The sequence below is a fragment of the Gracilinanus agilis genome, chromosome 6 (assembly GCF_016433145.1).
Source record: "Gracilinanus agilis isolate LMUSP501 chromosome 6, AgileGrace, whole genome shotgun sequence".
Taxonomy (NCBI): Eukaryota; Metazoa; Chordata; class Mammalia; order Didelphimorphia; family Didelphidae; genus Gracilinanus; species Gracilinanus agilis.
This window is the reverse complement of record NC_058135.1, coordinates 115,646,382-115,666,951: the sequence shown is the minus strand read 5'-3', so window position 1 is coordinate 115,666,951 and position 20,570 is coordinate 115,646,382. Positions and strand designations below refer to the sequence as shown.

At 36.3% G+C, this 20,570-nt stretch overlaps 1 protein-coding gene across 2 annotated transcripts in view; it reads left to right on the top strand.

Annotated features, from left to right (window-relative positions):
* The window catches only part of GUCY1A1 (guanylate cyclase 1 soluble subunit alpha 1), a 48,749-nt gene extending 28,379 nt beyond the window's left edge, over nt 1-20,370 (top strand). For both annotated transcript variants that reach the window (XM_044680905.1, XM_044680904.1), the window contains exons 7-8: nt 3,159-3,313; nt 18,810-20,370. In XM_044680905.1, the coding sequence (XP_044536840.1) occupies nt 3,159-3,313; nt 18,810-19,011 (357 nt within the window). In that variant the 3' untranslated portion in view covers nt 19,012-20,370. The remainder of the gene's footprint in view (nt 1-3,158; nt 3,314-18,809) is intronic.
* The last annotated feature ends 200 nt before the right edge of the window (nt 20,371-20,570 follow it).

Genomic DNA, 20,570 nt, shown 5'->3' with positions numbered 1-20,570 from the left:
TTTAAATCTATTTATGAAAATATTAGCAAAACAAATTTAGCTGTGTTAATATGTGCAATGGAGGTCTAATAAGAAGAATATTGTTGATGTAGTAGTGATGGACATGAACATTTCCAAATATCTGCAACAACTACAACAATTTCTATTGATGAAAAAGTCATAAGCCTTGATACAAGGTGGGTTTGCTGCCCATATGTGGGAAGCCAGTAAGAGAAACAATCTCAGATAGATAAAAATCTGACTCCTCTTTTGACTCCTTCTATGATCCACACCTTTTCTTATTAGAAAGCTTTAAGCTTTATTAGCATGGGTGTGGGAAGGCAAAAAGAGCTCAGATCTATTTGAGACTGTTTCTCTTATTGGCTTCTGTGACATTGAAATGGCAAAGTGGAATTCTAGCTGCAAGATGGGGGGTCAAACCATAGCTCAGAATTCCAGAGGGCTCCCTGAGAACTCTGGGTGAGGGGGCACTTTAAGGCAGTTAAAGGCAGTTGATTCTTGGGGGTTGAAGTGAGCAGGTCACTCTGTTTGCTGATCCCAGATCTTGGGGCTCTTGAGAGCTCTAGGCTTGAATCTATACAAAGCCAAGGTCAGTTCTCTGCTGCCAACCTTGCTTTAGCTTGACTAGACCTTCAAACAACATCGTAACTATTACTATTTAGTTGTTTAGATACTAGAAAAGATGAATTATAGACTTTGAAGGCAAACTAGCTACAAAGGATACCTCTCCTTTCTCGGGGGAGGGGCTGCTTGCACCTAACAGTTTAGGGCTTCCCTGACCTTATTTTATCCTTGTTAAATCTCCCTTCCTTCCCTTCCCCACATATCATTAAACCCTTCATCATTTGGGAGCTGTGCCTGGCTATTATTTAGGGAAATACTTACACCTCTTCAAGTGGAGCTCCTACTGCCATGTGGCCCAAAAGCCTGACCCTTCCACTGTCCCTGAAAACTTCAAGACATCAAGCTTCTCCTATTTTCCCCTACTCAAACCTGTGGGGAAATAGTTTAGAGAACGTTAACATCTTTAGGAGATCAGCCTTACCTTGTTTCCTGACTAAGATCAGAAGATAACAGATCAACCTCCATTTGTAACTAATTTCCTAACTGCTTCGTGGGAGGGGGTGGAAGCAAGGAGTACTCCCAAGATCTTACCCCTCCCTGCTGACAAGCCTGCTTGAGAGCCAGTGTGTGTGTCATCTCCATAAATCAAAGATAAGCAAGACCTGATTATTCCATAGACACTGGCATTTGCAGCTTCCCACAAATATCACTGTTTAATAAATATAACAGTTTGGCCAGGCAGCCTAGGATTTCTTTCAGAACCTGAGTGGGAAGTTGTTCTCATGACCAGCGTGGTTAACAGAGCCATTGTCACACTAGGTTGCTCTGGGGTGCTTCCATATCCATATGGGATATGGAAATCTTGTGCAATTTTTTGGCTAGTTACTATTCCCCAATTTTGTAAGGGGATGATTGAAATCTATGATTTGTATAAGTGGCTTACTATATCATTGGGTGAAGCTCTGACATATGTGCCATCTGGGATGGCCATGACTGTAACATTTTATGGGGTCCTGATGGTATTAAGGAAGGTTCTAACTTTTTCTTTTGGGAAGGCAGAGAAAACAAACCTGGCTTTGGAACAACTAGTTGAGCAAATGAAGAACCTCATAGAAATCAATGAGCAAATTAGAGAAGGAAGAGATCTAGATGCTAAGACCATCCTGCAACTAGAAATTATAGAAAATACAGTTACACCAAAGAAGGGGGAAGACAATAAGCAAAAGGCCACAGATAAGAACACTGATGAACAACAAATTGCAGGGGCTGAAGCATCTCCTGTCACTATCTTTCCCATAACAGATAGAACTGTGGTGCAACCTGACTCGGGAATAATCCATGTTAAAGGATACAAACCTTTCACAGGGGGTGATGTAGAAATCTTAAAAAGGAGGTTCTCTCAGTTCTACACCAATCCTCACCAGTCGATCAAAGAATACAAACAGGTCTTTAGGTTGTACAATTCAATATTTGAGGATGTAGAACTACTTTTATCAGATCTTTACACTCATAATGAAAAGGCCAAGTTCATCGCCAAGACTAGGAGTAACCCCAACCTAGCCTCGTGTCCTGGGCAGCACCAGAATCTAGAACTTTTCTCCCATACAAATATGGCATATCTTAAAAGGTGCATGCTAATAATTGAAGTAAATGCTAAGTTCTAGTTAGAAAGTTTTTAAAATAAATATGTATTTTTTTCTTCATTCAAGATCACAGATCCACCGAAATCTATCCAAGGACTCATTGAAGGGTCTGTGTAGCCCAAGTTAAGAATCCCTAATCTAGTCTACCTTCTCCTCTTATACATAATAAAGATGAGGGATAAAGAATTTAAATTGTGATATGCAGCTGTTATTATCTCTGTTTTACAGAAGAGGACAATGAAGTCTGGAAACTTAATGGTCACCCAGTTATTAAGTATTAGAGTCTCCTGATTCTAAGTAAAGTTGTCTTTTGGGGGCATACAATTAATTTTGTGTAAGGGTCAGTGAGGAGCAAGGTGGAAAGTAAGAATTATAGCTAACATTTATATGTTACATTAAGGCTTGAAAAGCATTTTGCAGATGGTATCTCATTTGATCCTCCTCACAACCCTATGGAGTAGGTGCTACTATCACCCTCCCTTTAAAAATCAAAACAATGAAAATCAGAAAGTTTAAGTAACACAACTAACAAAGAAAAGCATTACCATCAGAGTAGTTCATGAGAAAGGTGTTGTTGGTGGTAGCATTTAAATATCAATCAGAAACACTAGGAGGATTAAAAATATTATTTCAATGACAGGAATGAGATCTTCTCAATTCATCTAATTCAACAAACATATTAAAAAGACCTATTATGTGATCAACACATGATAGATGCTGGTGATATAAAACTGGAACTGAAAACAAGTCTTTGCCCCTTAGAGTGTCTTCTATTCTACTGGAATGGTCAACATGTATACTTATAGGTAAAAAAATAAGTCATTTACAAAGTTATAGAAAATAATTTAAAGAGAAGGTTCTAATATCTTTCAGGAAAAGTCACTTATGGAAGCTAACACCTGAGCTATGCTTTGAAGGATGCTGGGAATTCATCTTGTCATTTTCTTTCAGATGCGTATTGGTTTGCATTCTGGATCTGTCTTTGCTGGAGTTGTTGGAGTTAAAATGCCCCGTTACTGTCTTTTTGGAAACAATGTCACCCTAGCAAACAAATTTGAGTCCTGCAGTGTTCCACGGAAGATCAACGTCAGCCCAACAACTTACAGGTACTGACTGTGTTAGATAAGTGAAATCTATTTATATTACTGTTTGAATATATTATTCATTTTTTATTAAATGTGTTTTTACTTTCTTAGATAGTGAGGAAATCAATAGCTTTCATTTTTCATAGCTTTATATTTATTTGTTTATTTTAATTTCAATTGCATTATATCCCTTTGAATTGCCAACTTCCTGTTTCCTGGGGTACTAGCTCTCAAGGTGCATTTTTTTTATACATAACATCTCCATAACATTTTTTAAAATATAGAACAACTCCAAAACTTTTTGAAAATAACTTTCTTTATTCATTTACTTTAAAAGCTTAGTCTTTTTAGGGGAAATCATTTTTCTTTGGGAGTGAGTCAGGGAACAAGAAGCTAGTTATTCATTATTTTGAAAAGTTGGTAGACTGCTGTGGGAAGATCCTAAAAGAGAGATGACATGTAACTGATAAGGAGCAGAGCAAAGCCAAACATTCTGGAAACCCTTTGCAGGCAACCAGAGAATACCTAAATTATTCCATTTTAACGGCTTGCCAACAAATTGTTCCCATTTAAATGAGGAAATAATGATCAAAATCCAGAAAAGAGGGGTGCCATGTGGCATAGGTGAATTCCCATGGGAAAAAAAAATCTTGATAATAAAAGTCGTACAATAAAAAAGGTTTCCAACCTTAGCTGCAAGATTGCCTTCACACCATAAGACAGCATTGAAGTAGATAGCCTTCTTGTGGTATGAAGGTGATCTTGCATTCTTAAAGACAATGGGTGTGTGTGTGTGTGTGTGTGTGTGTGTGTGTGTGTGTGTGTGTGTGGTGTGGTGTGTGTATGTGTTGGGAAAGGAGGGGTTAGATGGCTCAGTGGATAGAAAGCCAGGACCAGAAACAGGAGATTCTGGGTTCAAATATGATCTAAGATACTTCCTAGCTATGTGACTATGGGCAAGTCACTAAACCCCCATTGCCTAGCCCTTTTGGAATGTAAGAGTTTTTTTTAAAAAAGACAATGAGATTTGGTCAGAAGCCTCATCCCAGATAGATGGATATTGCCTTAGAACAGACAATAACTGCTTTCCGAGAACCTTTTCCTCTAAAAACAGAAAGACTCATCACAAGTATGTAAGCCACTTTGTGAGAAATTTCATTATATGGAACAAAAGCTGTTACACAATGGACCTTAACCCAATGTGATCTGTTTCTTTTTCTGTAGTGTTGGTAAAAGAGTAGCAGAAAAAGAGGCAGGAGAGTGCTAAGGATCACATATTATCCCTATATGAATTTATCATATTATCTCTATATAAATTTAGCTGTTGGCATTCTAAATGTAAGATCTGAAAAAAAGTAGAAGAAAGAATCTTGTAATGATTATATTACTTCCCAAAAGCCATCGAGAGGATCGCAATAATTCCTAAACTATATCTTCACTTTTATATCTCTATTTTTTTAATTATCTACATTCCAAATAGTGATAAAGGGGATTGGTAAGCTTTCCTAAATGGCATTCTACAACAGAATACCCTTTCACAATCAAACAGCCAACTGAAAGGCCCAGAGAATAAAAATTTTCTTGTATTAATATTTGATTATAAAAAGAACTTGATTTAGAAGAGCAAAAATGTAGCTTTAAGGGTTCTCTTTTAAAAGTATCATTCATTCTTATATTAAAATCATACAAGAGTCTTTGAACAATGCAATTGTAGACATATTTTATTCATGTGGGGCATAAAATGGAAAATAAACTTGCCAAAGGGGCTGCCCTGTCATGGAGGACATCCAGAACAGAACTTAAATGGAAGAGTGATTCCTCATGGATAAGATCTTTCAGTCTCTTGTATTTATGGGTAACCATGATGGCTGCATTAAGACTTAGAACAAGTCAGATAGGGGCAGCAAGGTGGCTCAGTGGATTGAGAGTCAAGCCTAAATGGAGATGGGAGGTCCAGGGTTCAAATGTGATCTCAAACACTTCCTAGCTGTGTGACTGGGCAAGTCACTTAACTCCAATTACTTAGCCTTTCCCATTCTTCTGCCCTGGAAGGGATATTTAGTAACAATTCTAAGACAGAAGGTAAGGCTTTTTTTTTAAAGAACAATTCAAAGCTTCCAAAATGTATACATATTTGAAAATTGAAGAGTGTATCTAAATACTGACTCAAGAAAAAAAAAAAACAACAACAACCAGTAAATGAAGAATGTTGCATTCTTTTTGTCACTGGCTCAGTATAAAATTTTTCATTTTCACATGAACAATTCCCACTAGTGTGCAGTACATTCATTCTGCTGTCTCTTTGAAAGCACTTTTATAGTCTTTGCAGAGCAAATGAAGATTTGATCATCTTGACTTTGTTCTTAAACTTTCTGTATATATGCAATTTGTAGTTAAAATACTGGACTGAATGATTGTATACAACATGTCCAAAAAGTCTTAGTGAAGTTTTAAGTTTATTAAAGCTTTATTTAATCTATTTATTTATTATTTTATTTATTTTAATAGGCTTAGTTAAGGTCTTAAAAGCTTAAAGCTTCACTAAGACTTTTTGCATGCTGCATTAAAATTTTCAACTTTATTTATATAGAGGGTATCCCAAAGCTTTAGTGAAGTTTTCAGCTTGAATAACTTTAAGTAAATCTGTTAAAATAGATTAAATAATAATTAGATTTAATTAATTTTAAAGGATTAAGCAAAGCATCAATTAGCTTGAAGTTGCACCAATACTTTTGGGACATGCTCTATATTTCTACTTTTAGAGTTTTTATATGCCAAGGATGAGGTGGGTCTTGAAACTGTTTCCCATTTTTTTCTGTTTTGATTTACTACAATTGGTCTATTATCAGGAATTAAAACATAATCCTCCCTTTTTCACTTCTTCAAGTACTGGAGAACCTCCAGATATTCCATCTACATAAGAGTTCTTAACCTGGACTATAACCTTGTTTTTTTAAAAAAAGTATTTTGATAACTATATTTCAAAATAATTAATTTCCTTTGTTATCTTCTTTTTTCAATTTTATATATTTGAAAATAGTATTCTGAAAAAGAATCCATAGCTTTCAGCAGGGTGCCAAAGGACTCTAACCCACACAAAAAAAATGTTAAGTGCCCTTGGGTTAGATCATACTGGTTATGTGGGTTTCATGTCCCTAAGTCTTATAAACCAATCAATCAATAGTAAGTATTTCTTTAGAACTTACTACATATCAGGTACAATACTAGGTACTAGATTATCAAGACAAAAATAAAATGCTTCTTTCCCCCAAGAAACTTACATTCTTTTTTCCCATTTTTTCATTTTTTATTTAATTGATTAATTTAGAATATTTTTCATGTTTACATGATTCATGTTCTTTCCTTCCCCGCTCTCGGAGCTGACAAGCAATTCAACTGGGTTTTAGGTGTATCATTGATTAAAACCTATTTCCATATTATTAATATTTGCAGTAGAGTGATCATTTAAAGTCAACATCCCCAATCATATCCCCATTGAACCATGTGATCAATCATGTTTTTCTTCTGCAAAGAAACATTCTAATGGCAAGTGATTCATGTATATAAATTAACTTTCACAGAATATACACAAAATAAAGTTAGGTAATTTTGGCAATGAAAATTGAATAGAATGAGGGAAAGGGTGCAATATATACTAAGGTTACAAACATTGAGTGAGACTGGGTGGCGAAGGCTTTAAATTCAAAATAGAGGAATTTATATTTGATTCTAAAGAAAAGAGGAAACGATTGATGTTTATTGGGGGAGTAGAAGGGATGACAGATCTTCCCTTTAGGGAAATCACTTTTGCAAGTGTGGGAGGACGAATTAGAGATGGAAGATTTGAGGCAGGAAGATCAGTTAGGGAGACCCACTGAAATAGTCCAGGGGCCAAGACACTGAAAGGAGCAGAGTTTCTAGTATTCACAAAATCACAGAACTTCAGGTTTCTTAAGAGATATTAGAGATCAGAAAGAAATATTAAACAATATGTTTATTTGTGCATGAGAATAAATGAGATCACCTGAGAAGAATTTTTTGAGGGGGAAGAAGAATACACAGACTAGAATTCTGATTTAGTCAGCCTAAAGGGATTCCTGGTGTGACAATTAGATCCATTCATACAGATCAGCAAACTCATCTGTAATGTATAATCTTAGTTGGCTGAAAAACTGAAACATGGAACCACTTACCAAGACTCCTACAGTAATTTACCTGAGAACTAGTTATTGTTCAGTCATTTTAGTCGTAGCTATCTCTTCATGACTTCATTTGAGGTTTTCTTGGCAGATGCTAGAATGGTTTGCTATTTCCTTCTCTGGCTCATTTTACATATGAGGAAACTGAGGCAAACAGGCTGAAGTGACTTGCCCAGGGTTACCCCGCTAGGAACAGTCTGAGGCCAGATTTGAACTCAAGAAGATGAGTTTCTGACCCTAGGCGTGCTGCTCTATCCATTGTGCCACCTAGCTCCCCTTTGAGCACTAGAGCCAGTACGTAAATCCAGGTCTTGAATTCAAGGTCAGCTCTCTTTCTACCAAGAAGTCAGTAGTGTTACTTTAAATGATTTCTTCTAGAAAAAGGTTTGCTTGTTCACATGGCTCGATGGGGATATGACTGAGGATGTAGATTCTAAATGATTCACTCTATTGCAAATATGAATAACATGGAAATGGATTTTGAACAATGATACATGTAAAACCCAGTGGAATTCCTTGTTGGCTATGGGAGGGGGGACGGAAGAAGGGAGGAAAGAACATGAATCGTGTAACCATGGAAAAATACTCTAAATTAATTAATTCAGTTAATTAAGGGGACAAAACATAAAAAATAAATGATTTCTTCTAGAAAAGTTTTATTTTCCATCTTGTAGTGTTTCAGGAGAGAAGGGATCATTTGACATTTCCATCCAACATCTGTGCTTTGTAAATATATAATTAATAATTGACTTTAAAACACAGGCAGGCAGTTTGGGTTTAAATCTAGTTGCAGTATAAGTGGTCGTCACAAATGGCCTTTTGTGTAAAATAACCAAGAAACACAATTTGTCATGAAGTGTAAATATTTCTCTTGACAGGCCCTTTGGCAGCACGTTTGCTGAAAGCTGCACTCTGGGAGAAGGTTCCTCTGAGAATAAAAATCATGGTCTAGTGTCAAGGATCCTTTTGATATATTTATGGCTAACATGATGGGAATTCAGGACATTGAGTACATGCTATGCAAAAATACCTTTTGTGGATAACAAATAAAAGAATAGCCTCACACTGAAAATACTCATTATTTCCAGATTTTGACCAATAAACCAAGATATGTTAGTCCTAATGGCAATTTTATGTCCACCTTTTCCAAAGTCTCTTAAAGATTTTATGTCACCATTCTAAGAGCTTGTGAGTTTCCATTTAAGATCAGATTCACTTTATTACAGGAGCAAATTCAATCCAGTTTTATTGATTAATAGGAGTGGGGGAGCATAAAGGTCATAAAGAATCCAAATATTTGGGGCTTTGAGGTGTGTAATGACACTGAGTTTGCAAGATGTTTGCCACGAATATATTAGAAGTGATAGAGGGGTAGTATTGATCTTTAGGAATTCAATAAGGGCTAACATAAGACAAGACCATGTTGTATAAGAAGAGCCCTTGGGCTCAAGATCATATATGGGAGTAACTGGTATCACAGATTTATCACTGTCAAGAGGACCAAATTCAAATTCTGCCTTTGAAATTTACTAGTTTGGGACTACAGGCAAATCCTTTAATCTCTCTTAGCTTCAGTCTCCTCAAGGGCAAAGTAATGGTTATAGGAGGACCTGCCTCCTATGGCTATTGTGAGGATAAAATGACATGGTATATGGAAAGTAGTTCAAGAATCATAAAGTACTATATGATATATATGATAGGATACGTGATACATATATGATAACATATATACGAATGTTAGCTATTATTATTGTCAATGATATAATATTTTATTAAATTATCCCAGGTTCAAAGGATGTTGATTTTAAAAAGAAAAAATCCAAAATCAGATGAGGAAAATACACAAAGAGGGATTGAAAAATGGTAATGGGGGATAAATTTCCAGTAGAGGAGAAAGGGAAGAAATATGAGGAAATAGAGATAAATACTAGCATTAGGTAGAGGGAGAGAATGAGCACTGATATAACACCTACTATGTGCTAAGTGCTTGACATATATTCTCATTTGATTCTCACAATAACTCTGTGAGGCAGGCACTCTTATTATACCCATTTTACAGCTGAGAAAACTGGAGTAAAGGATTATACAGCTATTAAGTGTCTGAGAGTAAATTTGAACTCAGGTCTTCCTGACTGCAGTCCCAGTACTCTTCTCACCTAGTTGTCCTAATAATCATATTATCTTTTCTTTTCTAAACTATTTACCTTGTGAATTCTGACTCATTTCTAAAATAAAATAAAATCACATTCTTAACTGCATGATATTTGAGATGAAATCATTTTAGCCATCCTTACCTTCTCTATGGGAAAGATTAGTACTTCATAGGTAAAAGGCTATTGAGGTAGTTCTAAAAAACATCTAGGGATTTGAGTGCACATTCAATATGTCTCCGGTATGCTGGAACAGGTTTTTTAAGTTATATTAAGTTGCATTAAAAGGGTCTTAAAGACAGATCCATTGGAGAAGCCTTGGGAAATCTTTCCTGTTTCTTACTCTAATCCCTGCTGTCCAATTCTCACGAGGTATTGGGCTCCTAACTTTGCCTGGATATTTACCCCTCATCCCCATCTCTACTTGAGGTACCCCTCTCCACTCCAACCCATTGACCCACTATCTCTTTCTAGCAGTCAAAGGTTAGAGAGCATCTGCTCTGTCATTGCTCCTAAAGGTCCCCTGAGCCTTGCCATCTGCCCTGCTGTTTTGCCCACTGGACCTTAAATACCACGTGGCTTTTCCTAAAGCTGAATCATCTTTTATGAGGTGTCTCCCTTTTTAGAATGTAAAATTATTTAGAGCAGGGACTATATGGGTTTTCTGTTTATATCCCCAGTGCTTGGCACATAATAAATACTTATGTTATTTCATTCATAGTATCCAGAATGTCTGAAGTATTGCATTTACTTCTGGGCACCACAATTTAGAAAGAGTATTTAAAAGTTAGAAAATATTCATGAAACAGACAACCAGAATAGTAAAGGGTCTTAAATTCAAGACCTTTCAAGGCAGGCAATGCATATTTATTAAGCACTCTGTACCAGATACTATCCTAAGTATTGGGGATATAAATCAAAGAAAAAAGATAGATGTCACTTGCCCTCAAGAAGCTTACATCCTAATGGGAAAAAAGAACACATAAAAAGGAAGGAGAGAGTAGGAGCAGGAGAGGAAGATGGAAGATGGAACCCAAGCAGGAGCATGGTGGCTAAATTCGGAGACACAAAATCATGGCTGGCCAGGGTCTATTCATAAAATGTTGGCCTCCAGAAGGAACCAGAGTAATTTAGAAGATTTACTGGATCAACTCCCAGCATATTTTTCTCTCAGACTTCTCCTCCAACTCCTCTGTGTCCTCTGGTGTCCTTTGTGTGACATCAGAAGTTGAAAAGAAGTCAAATCCTGCATAAAGCATAATTAAGGAGTCCCATGTCCCTGCCTCCCTGTGTTGTCCAGTCATTCTCTTCTTCTCCACTACCACCTCCACAGTGTATGTGCCAAAGATCTGGGGTACCTTCTGCAAGAAGTGTGGGGAAGCTCTAGCTACATGAGGTGACACAGTACAAGGACTACTTGCTGGGGGAGCTGTTCTATGCCTGCAAAGCAGAGGATCTGTGGTGGCCAGACCAAGCCCATATTAGCAAAAAGGGGAAGACCAGAAAGACTGAGCTGACTCTCTGTGACTGCAGTCACAAGAGGATGCTAACCATCAACTGGCACAAGCATTTCAAGCTTGGAGAAAGATGAGGAAAGGAGCTTCTTTCAGCACCCCTTGTTTTCCAGGATAGAAAGGGTTAAAATGTTGATGCTTTAAGGGAAAAAAAAACTTTCTGAGAGATAGAACTGTTGCTTTTAAATATTTGAAGGGCAGTCACAGGGACTGAATAAACCCCAGAGGGCAAAACTAGAAATTATAGCTGGATGTTTTAAAGGATAAAATTTAGGATTGAGGTAAGGAAAAATACTTAACAAATAAAGTGATCCCAAAATGCAATGAGCTGATTGAGTAGATTAAAATACTTCCCTTCCTTGGAAATCATCAAGAAAACAAAAGATGGAGGTCTATTCAGGGATGTAGTAAGGGGGAGTCTTGTCCAAATATTGGTTGGACTTGATTCTGATGTTCCTTTCAACTTTGAGATTCTGTCTCTTAAAATATTTGAAGGATTGTAATGGGAAAGAGGGCTTAGAATTGTTTGTTTTACATTGAACTAAAATCAAATCTGGAAAAAAATAGCATCAATTAAACCTCAATACTTACTACAAGGAAGTTACTGTTCTAAGTACTGTGGGCAGATATAAAGACTTTTTTAGTAGCACCCTGTGTCCCACCATGATAAAGCTTCCATTAGACTGGTAAGGCTGCAGTACAAACAAAACTAAGTCTGGGTTCTTCTTCAATATCTGCTTGACTCTGACCCACATATTATATTCACCACTAAATTGTAAGGACTCAGTCAGGGTAAATATGTTTTAGCACATAGAGTTCTACTCAGGCTCTGCCCACCTAGAGTGGCCAGAGCATATCAGAGAGCCAAAAGTTTTTTCTCAATCACCTCACCTCTTCTGTGTGGACACAGCATCATGACACTGGTTATGAATGGGTCATTGTTTACTTGGGAGGCACAAAGAGTTGTTTTCACCAAGATTGGTCCAGAGCCCAGAGCTATTCAACATTTTCATCAGTGACCTGGATAATAGAATAGAGAGAATATTCATCAAATTTGAAGAAGACATAAAGCTGGAGAAGGGGAAAGGAAGTTTGAAAGCCAACCAATTTGGAAGGATAGGATGAGAATTCAAAATGGCTTTCAAAGTTTGGAGAAGTGGTTCAAAAAGAAACAATGAAACCAGTGGGAACCAGGGAGTGGTATTTTTAGAGGGAAAAACAATGACAAAACATGGAAAAAATTGGTTGTTATACAAACATTGTGAAAAAATAAAATCTTAGTAATTTGAGATTCATTCAAAAAGAAAGCTAAGTAGAAGAATTTTAGAGTAGAAAGGATACTGAATTTGACTTGATCTGGTTTCTGATGATAGCTAATGTAACTTCCAACCATTATGAACCTGGGCCATTCACTTTTCCTTTCTGGGTCTAAGTTCTATCATCTCTAAAGAAACAGATCCTTACTAGCTAAAAATCTATCATTGTAAGTTTATATTTTTATCATTTATTTTTTTAAAAGGGGCAAATTAAGTAGGGTGATTTTTTAAAAGATTTTTAGCTGAGAATATATTTAACTAACAAGATTAATTATTTTTAGCCAACATTTAAACCTATTCCATAATAGGAATAAGGATTGGAACTATGATATCATTGGTCCTGGGAACTCCCAGGTGAGGGAATTCCCCCTATCAATGGAGGTTAACACCTTCTCTGCAATTTTTAGTCCTGGATTGCTAGTGAGAGTTCTTCAGTGTTATTACTTGTACAGGTTCACACAATAAGACTCTTTTAGAAGTCATAGTTGAACTTGGGTCTTCCTGGCTTCAGAGTCAATTCTCTCTCCATTATGCTTTCATTAATTAATTAATTAATTAAGCAACAAATATTTAAGTGCCTACGATGTGCCTGGCACTATAATAGATCCTAGAATAAATAACAAAGCATAAATAATTAAATAATTCCTGCTTGCTTTGAACTTATATTCTAATTACAGAGACAAGATATACGTGGGTGATATGTAACTATATACAAAGTAAAATTGTAGAGCAAACATAAATAAATATATACAAAATCTTGTTCAATACAAGATAGTATGAGAGGGAGCCCATTAGCAGTTGGGAAAAGCAAGTGAGACTTCATGTAAAAGATGGTGTCTTTACATTTTTTTTTAAAAAGAGGGATTTTTATGAGGTAAATATAAGGGGAGGGAGGATATTCTGGGAGAAAAAAGCAGATAGTACAAAGGCATGAAGATGGGAGATGGAGGATCAAATGTGAGGGACTGAGAGAGAGCCAGCTTAGCTAGATTATAGAGTGTGGAAAGGAAAGTAATGTCCAAAAGCCTGGAAAGACATATTGGGGTCAGATTGTGTGAGACGTTAAGAAGTCCTATGCTAAACAAAGGAGTTGTTTTTTTTTCCTAAATGCAATTGGCGACCACTGGAGTTGGCTGAAAACGATGCTCATATGATCAGAACCTGGGTTTAATCAAAATAGTTTTGACCATAATGTGTGGGATGTCCTAGAGTAGGGATGAACTTGAGACAGACCAATTAGGAGATTGTTACAGTCATCAGTCACACTGGTTATTATACACACCATTAATGTTAAAGTTCTCATTTGATAATTGAATAAGTATCAATGAATTCCATCCAAAAAGTCCAATTCAATGACTCATGATGAAATGTTGGTATTTGTGGGTTCTTAAAAGTTTAGTGCATGGACCAAAGGGTTTACACTATGTTTCATTTGAAGACCAGATCAACTGCATATAGAGATGCTCACCCTGGAGACTGGCTGCTAGACAATTTATTCTTTGGCCATCAGTCTAAGAATAACTACACAACTTCTACACTGATGATGCTCAAGTTGGCCAAAAAAAGAGGGCAAGAATCGTGCAGTTTTTAAAGAGTCTCTAAAGATTAACTTAGCCACTGGTATTCTAAATGTGAAATCCTAGTTCAGTGACAAGTGATTTGATATAATATTGGAGGAACTGAATCAAGCCAATTTAAATCTTCTCACAATAAATATAATGAACAGATATAAGGAAAATGCAATGAAAAAGAAGGGTTGATAACAGGTTCTCCTTTGAGAGGCAGATAAAGAAATTGATAGGATTGGCTTTGTCATATGTCATTGGCCCCTAGAATTAAATGTAAAATTATCTATTTGATATTCATAGCCCTTCATAATCTATCCCCTTCCTACTTTTCTGCTCTTCTTATACATTATTCCTCTTCACAAACTCTTTGTTGTTCCTTCCCAAGTCACTCTATCTCCCAAATCTCTAACTGACACCCCTCCTCCATGCCTGTAACTCTCCCTCCTCACCTCTGCCTCTACCTCCTGGCTTCACTGGCTTCCTTCCAATCTTAGATAAAATCCCACCTTCTGCAAGAAGCCTTTTCCAACCCGATCATGCTAGTGACTTCCCTCCAAAGTAATCTCCAGTTTATCCTGTGTATGTCCATTCTATACATAGTTCTTTGTATGTTATTCCCCTCAATTAGTTTTTTAACTCCTTTTGGGCAGAACTTGTTTTTACCTATTTATTTTTATATACCCAGCACTTAGCATAGTGCCTGGAATATAATAGGTGCATATGAAGTGTTGACTTGACTAAGGTAATGAGAAACACCATTCCATAGAAGTGCTTGGGATGAGCATGAACAAAAAGATAACCATTTGCATAAAGTGTTTGAGGTTTTCCCAAACCAAATTAAACATGGTTACTAATCACTTGAAAGGTAAAAAAAAAACATACTGGAAAATATCTTTCAGATATAAGAAATTAAAGATCCCAAAGACTTATTGACAAAACAGAACATTCATTCCTTTATAATATGAATATTTTCTTTTAAAAAGTTAGACAATGCCAGACATTGCAAGAACCAAGCATCACTACTAAAAAATATATGAAATGGTTGTATCTTATGGGATATGAAATAACTAGTTACGGAAATCGTTTCCAAAATAGCTCACTTGTTGTGAGAGAGATCAAAACCAACATCAACTTAGAAGAACAGATGAAAATGAGAAGACGTGTCCTATAATTATAGCAGCTCCAACCTTTCCTATTCAAAGGAGCTAATGATGCTCCAAAGAACCTCAGTCAGCCTGAAGTTATACTTTATCTCCTAATCAGCCAAAAAGAAAAAGTGGTCAAAAGAAACACTGCTTATAAATGAAAGGTATTAGCAAAATCTTATGAAGGTAGACGGGAAACAGGGCAACTAGATGGAAGATATGAGTTCAAATTCAGACACTAGCTGTGTGACCCTGGACAAGTCGTTTAACTCTGTTTGCCTCAGTTCCTCGTCTATAACCAAGTTGAGGATGGACCACAGATCCATCAGTAAGTGAAGTGTCTAGCCTAATAACATGAAGACTTTTCTCAGGAAATTGGGGGATGAGAACAATTTGTTCCAATAACCATGAAGGAAGCTGAAGCAAGCACTGTGGAGCACTTAGAGATTGATTAGACATCAAAGATGCCAAGACCATTCACTGCATCCCAGGCCATCACTAGTCATTGTGACTTTTGTGTTCCCAACTGGGCTTCAAGGACTCTGGGAGAGAGTGAGGCCAGTGACTTTGTTCAACTCTGCCTCACTTCAGTCCAACTCATGAACAAATTAAGGCACCACCCCCATGATGTTCTGCTAATCTAGGCCTTTGGGGAGCAGAAATCTAGGAAGTTAATCTGGCCTTTGATGATTGCTTGTTGAATTGATTTAAATATCAATCCAACCCAGCTTTTCTATCACCATTATTTAATCTGCTTAATAAATACCATATAAAAATTTTTGTCTCTATGTGACTGAAAGATTACCTTCATTTATAAATAAAATTTCAATAAATGATATGGTACAAGAGGAATAGCTGAAGAAGAGCAAAATGAGGTCAATCCTTTAAAAATAATACTTTAATGGGAGAAATAGTATTATCAATAATATTACGCTAATATTAAGCATCGAGCCCAGGACTCCAGGCTTCTTAAAAGAGATGTTAAGCTGAGGATGAGGAAGGTGAAAAAGAATAATATCCTAATGAAAATATGAATAAGAAACAATAACAATAATAATAGTATTTATACTATTAATAATATATAAATGTATTAATAGTAAATAAACAGTATTTATATGACATTTTAAAGTTTACATAATGCTTTATAAATCTCATTTTATCCTCAGAACAACCCTAGGAGGTAGGTATAATTTATTATTTTCATTTTATAGATGAGGAAACATAAGCAAAAAGAAGTTAAATAACTTGCCCAGGATAAACGAATTGGACTGTGTGCCCAAGGTCACACAGTTAGTGTGAGGCTAATGTGATATTAGATTTGGATTCAGGTCTTCCTGACTAGAGGTCCAACGCTTTATGCGCTGTGCCACCTTTTATTCTGCCCTGGTCAGATCAATCAATCAATTTATAAGCATTAAGTCCATGCTATTATTTAGTCTATATGCTAGGCATTTTGCTAAGAGCTGGGGATATAAGAAGAGGCAAAAGGCAATCCCTGCCCTAAAAAAATCACAGTTGTACACGTGTTCAGTTTCTCAAAAATGTGAGGAAGGATGCTGGGAAGACAGAGAATGACCAGAGGGCAGCAGCCAGGGTGGTAAAGTGTCTCAAGATCATGCCCTAAAGGGAGATAGTTGAAAGAATTGGCAATATTTCACCAGGAAAAAGATATGACAGTGGGAGGTTGGCTAGCAATTATCTCCAAGTATCTGAAGGACTCTGATGTGGAAGAGAAATCAAATCTGTTCTGCTTGATCCCAGAGGACAGAACTTGGGACTGTGGAAAGATATCAGACAGACAGGCTTCAGTTTGATGCAAGGAAATCTCTAATAAATGGAACTGTCCAAAATGGCAATGAACTGACTCAGGAACTTAGGGATGTTCTACAGGCATGTTCTTATCCAGATTTAGATTGTACTAGATAGCATCAAATAATGCTTCTGTGATTTTTCAAGGAAGCTTTGAGACTAAGACTTTCTCTGAAAGCATTTGAAGAACTTATGACAATTACATGTAAAAACAATTTTAACATTTTTTTTTAATTTGAGTCTCAAATTCTCTCTTCTTGAGAAGGCAAGCAACTTTATATGATTATATGTGTGCAATCACACAGAACATATTTTCATATTAGCCATGTTGTGAAAGAAAATATGGACAAAAAAACACAAGAAAAAAAGAAAGTAAAATAAGTATTTTTTGATTTGCAAAAAAATAAAAATAATTCTTTTAAAGAATCTATACTATCATACAAAAACATGCACATCTTTTAAATTTCAAGAAGAGAAATTACTTATTAATTCAATGTTTATTATGGTTGTCATTGCATTTAGATCAAATTTATGAAATAAGTATAAATTTATGTATTGTCGGCATATATTAAAAGTAGTTTTTTATACTAATTTGATTAGAACTAGAAAAAGTTTGAAATTTTGGTTTTTTGTTCATCTTTTTGTTTTCTCTGTTATGTCATGTTAGTATACATTGCTATGATTTGTTTTTGCATATTTGGTCGGGAGCAATCATGGCATTTTTGATTGCACTTTTTCTCTCTTGTATCTCTCCTACTCATCAGACTTTGTCTTCTCAGTCATCATTCATATTATTCCCCCTAAATACTGAGACACACCAACGCTTTTTCCTGGACACTCTTCTATCTGTACACGTTGTTACTTGTTCATCTCATCACCTCCTATGTGTTCAGTTATCATTTCTATACATATGATTCCCAGTTCTATATATCCAGCTGTTTCCTCTGTACATCCCCAGTCCTTCCTCACCAAATGCCAATTAAACATTTTGATCTGCATGTCCTTTAGTCGTCTCAGATTCAACATGTCCAAAACAGAACTCACTCTCTTTTCCCCAAAACCCAATCTTCTTCCCAACATTATTGCTGTGCTAGAAACAGAAGGGGAGGTCAGAAGTCCATTTTGATAAATAAGACCAAATACAGTCAGATGGGTTTGGTCAAAGACTAAGAAAGACATATCCAAACTTAAGGATCAAGCAACTGACACCACTGAGATGGATGAACCAGAAAACGATTCTACAATTATAATTGCTTTCATTCTCCACTCTCCTTCTCCACCAATCTGATCAGTCATAAAATTGTCTCAATTCTTTCTCTACAATGTCTCTTACATATATCATCTTTTCTTGGGTCACAAGACCATTATCCTCCTTTAGATCCTCCTCACCCTTTGTGTAAACCATTGCAATATCTTCCTATTTGTTCTCCCTCATTGAGTCACACACCACTCCAATATCTTCTCCCACATAGTAGCCAAAGTGATTTTCCAATTTCAGGAAGAAACCCCCTTTTCACAACAATACACTCCTTGCCCAGAGACCTGTGCAAAATGAAAGATGGAACAGCCAGTATGAGGAATGGGAAATAGGCCTGTTTTTCTCTAACCTAGTGTACCTGAAGAAGGATAAAGTCATTAAATTCTTTCTTCTGGTCAAGGCTAACATTTCTACCTTAACTGATAATCTCAAGAATATCTTGTCTATTTTCACCGACTCAGCTGTATAATTATTTTTTTCTTGAATCTTCTTCCCTCCTGAACAATCACTTATTTTAATTAGATGATTTTAATAACTCCCTTTTTAACTGTCTTTCAGACTACTCAAAGGATGCCCTGGCTTTGTGTTTACCCCTCGTTCAAGAGAAGAACTGCCTCCCAACTTTCCCAGGGAAATTCCTGGAATCTGTCACTTCCTGGATGCTTACATACAAGAAGCAAATCCAAAGACATACTTCCCAAAAAGAGATATTGAAGATGGCAATGCTAACTTTCTGGGCAAAGCTTCGGGCATAGATTAAATTGTATCTTCACCAGGTCCATCGATATTTGGAGGTTTGAATCCAGTGAGGATGTATGAAGCCACAAAAAGCACTTTAGGATTACAGATGCCTGAAAAGCACTATTGCTGATTCAGGAGTTAGGTCCCCTAAGACATATTAATTCTCTTTTAAGTGATAGACTGTATTTACCAAAATAATATTTCAACTCCTTTATTTTAATATGATGCCTCTGGAGGTTTTTTTTTCCCCTGTGACAGATGATGTTATATGAGTCACTTCAGATCAATCTGAAGCTAGAATTCTAGACCCACTGTACATATATCAGAAAAGTTGAATGTATTGTAGCAAGAGACAAATTTGCCTGGTTGAGTCCTGTTCCTTGCTTGAGCTCCAACCATATTTAAAATGCAATATTCATGATGTTGTTAAGAATAGGATCACTAGAAGTTATTGGCCCTATTATAAATTTCTAAAGCTCACTGCATGTTATTATCTAGCCTCAGATGCTTACACACTGTGTGACTCTGGGCAAGTCACTTGACTTTCTACGGTTGTTGTGAGATTAAAATGTGACATTTGTAAAGCACTTTGGAAAACTTAGAGTGGTATATAAATACTAGCTATTATTATTATTATGTTTTCATTGTGGCTGCCAATATATAGCAAAACAGGCCAAGTATTTTTCTGTCAAGTCCTTTTTTTTTAGGAAACAAAAGAAAGTATGTGTCATAAATGATCACAAGCTAGATTCAAAGTAACTGAAATATTACATGTAGTTCATAAAGTTTTTTAAAATAATTTTTAAATTAGCATGTATCATAGCAATAAATGTTATTTTCTTATAATGTATTCTACCCCATGTTTAAGCATGATAAAAATCTTTCCATAACATAGATATGTAAGGAGAGTGTCCCGGTGAATGTAATTAATATAAATATATATTCATTAGGAATCATATTACTTTTTGTAATGAAATACTCTTGGTTTAATCACTACATTTTAAGCAGAAACAAAATAGGGTTGAAGGGGGATAAAGTTGGACCTGTAATTTCATAGGGAATACTTAGATGGGAAGCTTCCTACTAGTGAAGATTGGCATCTTGGGTTGAATTTACATTCTTAGAGTTTCCCAGAATGTTAGGTTTAGCTTCTGGACCAGAGCTAAACAGCAAATGTGTCAGTCATAATTTGAACTCGGGACTTCCTGGGTCTAATTCCATGTTTCTCTCCACCATACCATATTGCTTTTAGGGGATGAGGGTAGTATCCAAAATACAGGAACCCACCTGTACAATTATACATGAGCAACTGTTTAAAAAACACACACACAGGGGCAGCTGGGTAGCTCAGTGGATTGAGAGCCAGGCCTAGAGACAAGAGGTCCTAGGTTCAAATCCAGCCTCAGACACTTCCCAGCTGTGTGACCCTGGGCAAGTCACTTGACCCCCATTGCCTACCCTTACCAATCTTCCACCTATAAGTCAATACATAGAAGTTAAGGGTTTAAAATTTAAAAACACACACACACACACACACACACACACACACACAACAGGAGTAGGGACAACTGGGTAGTA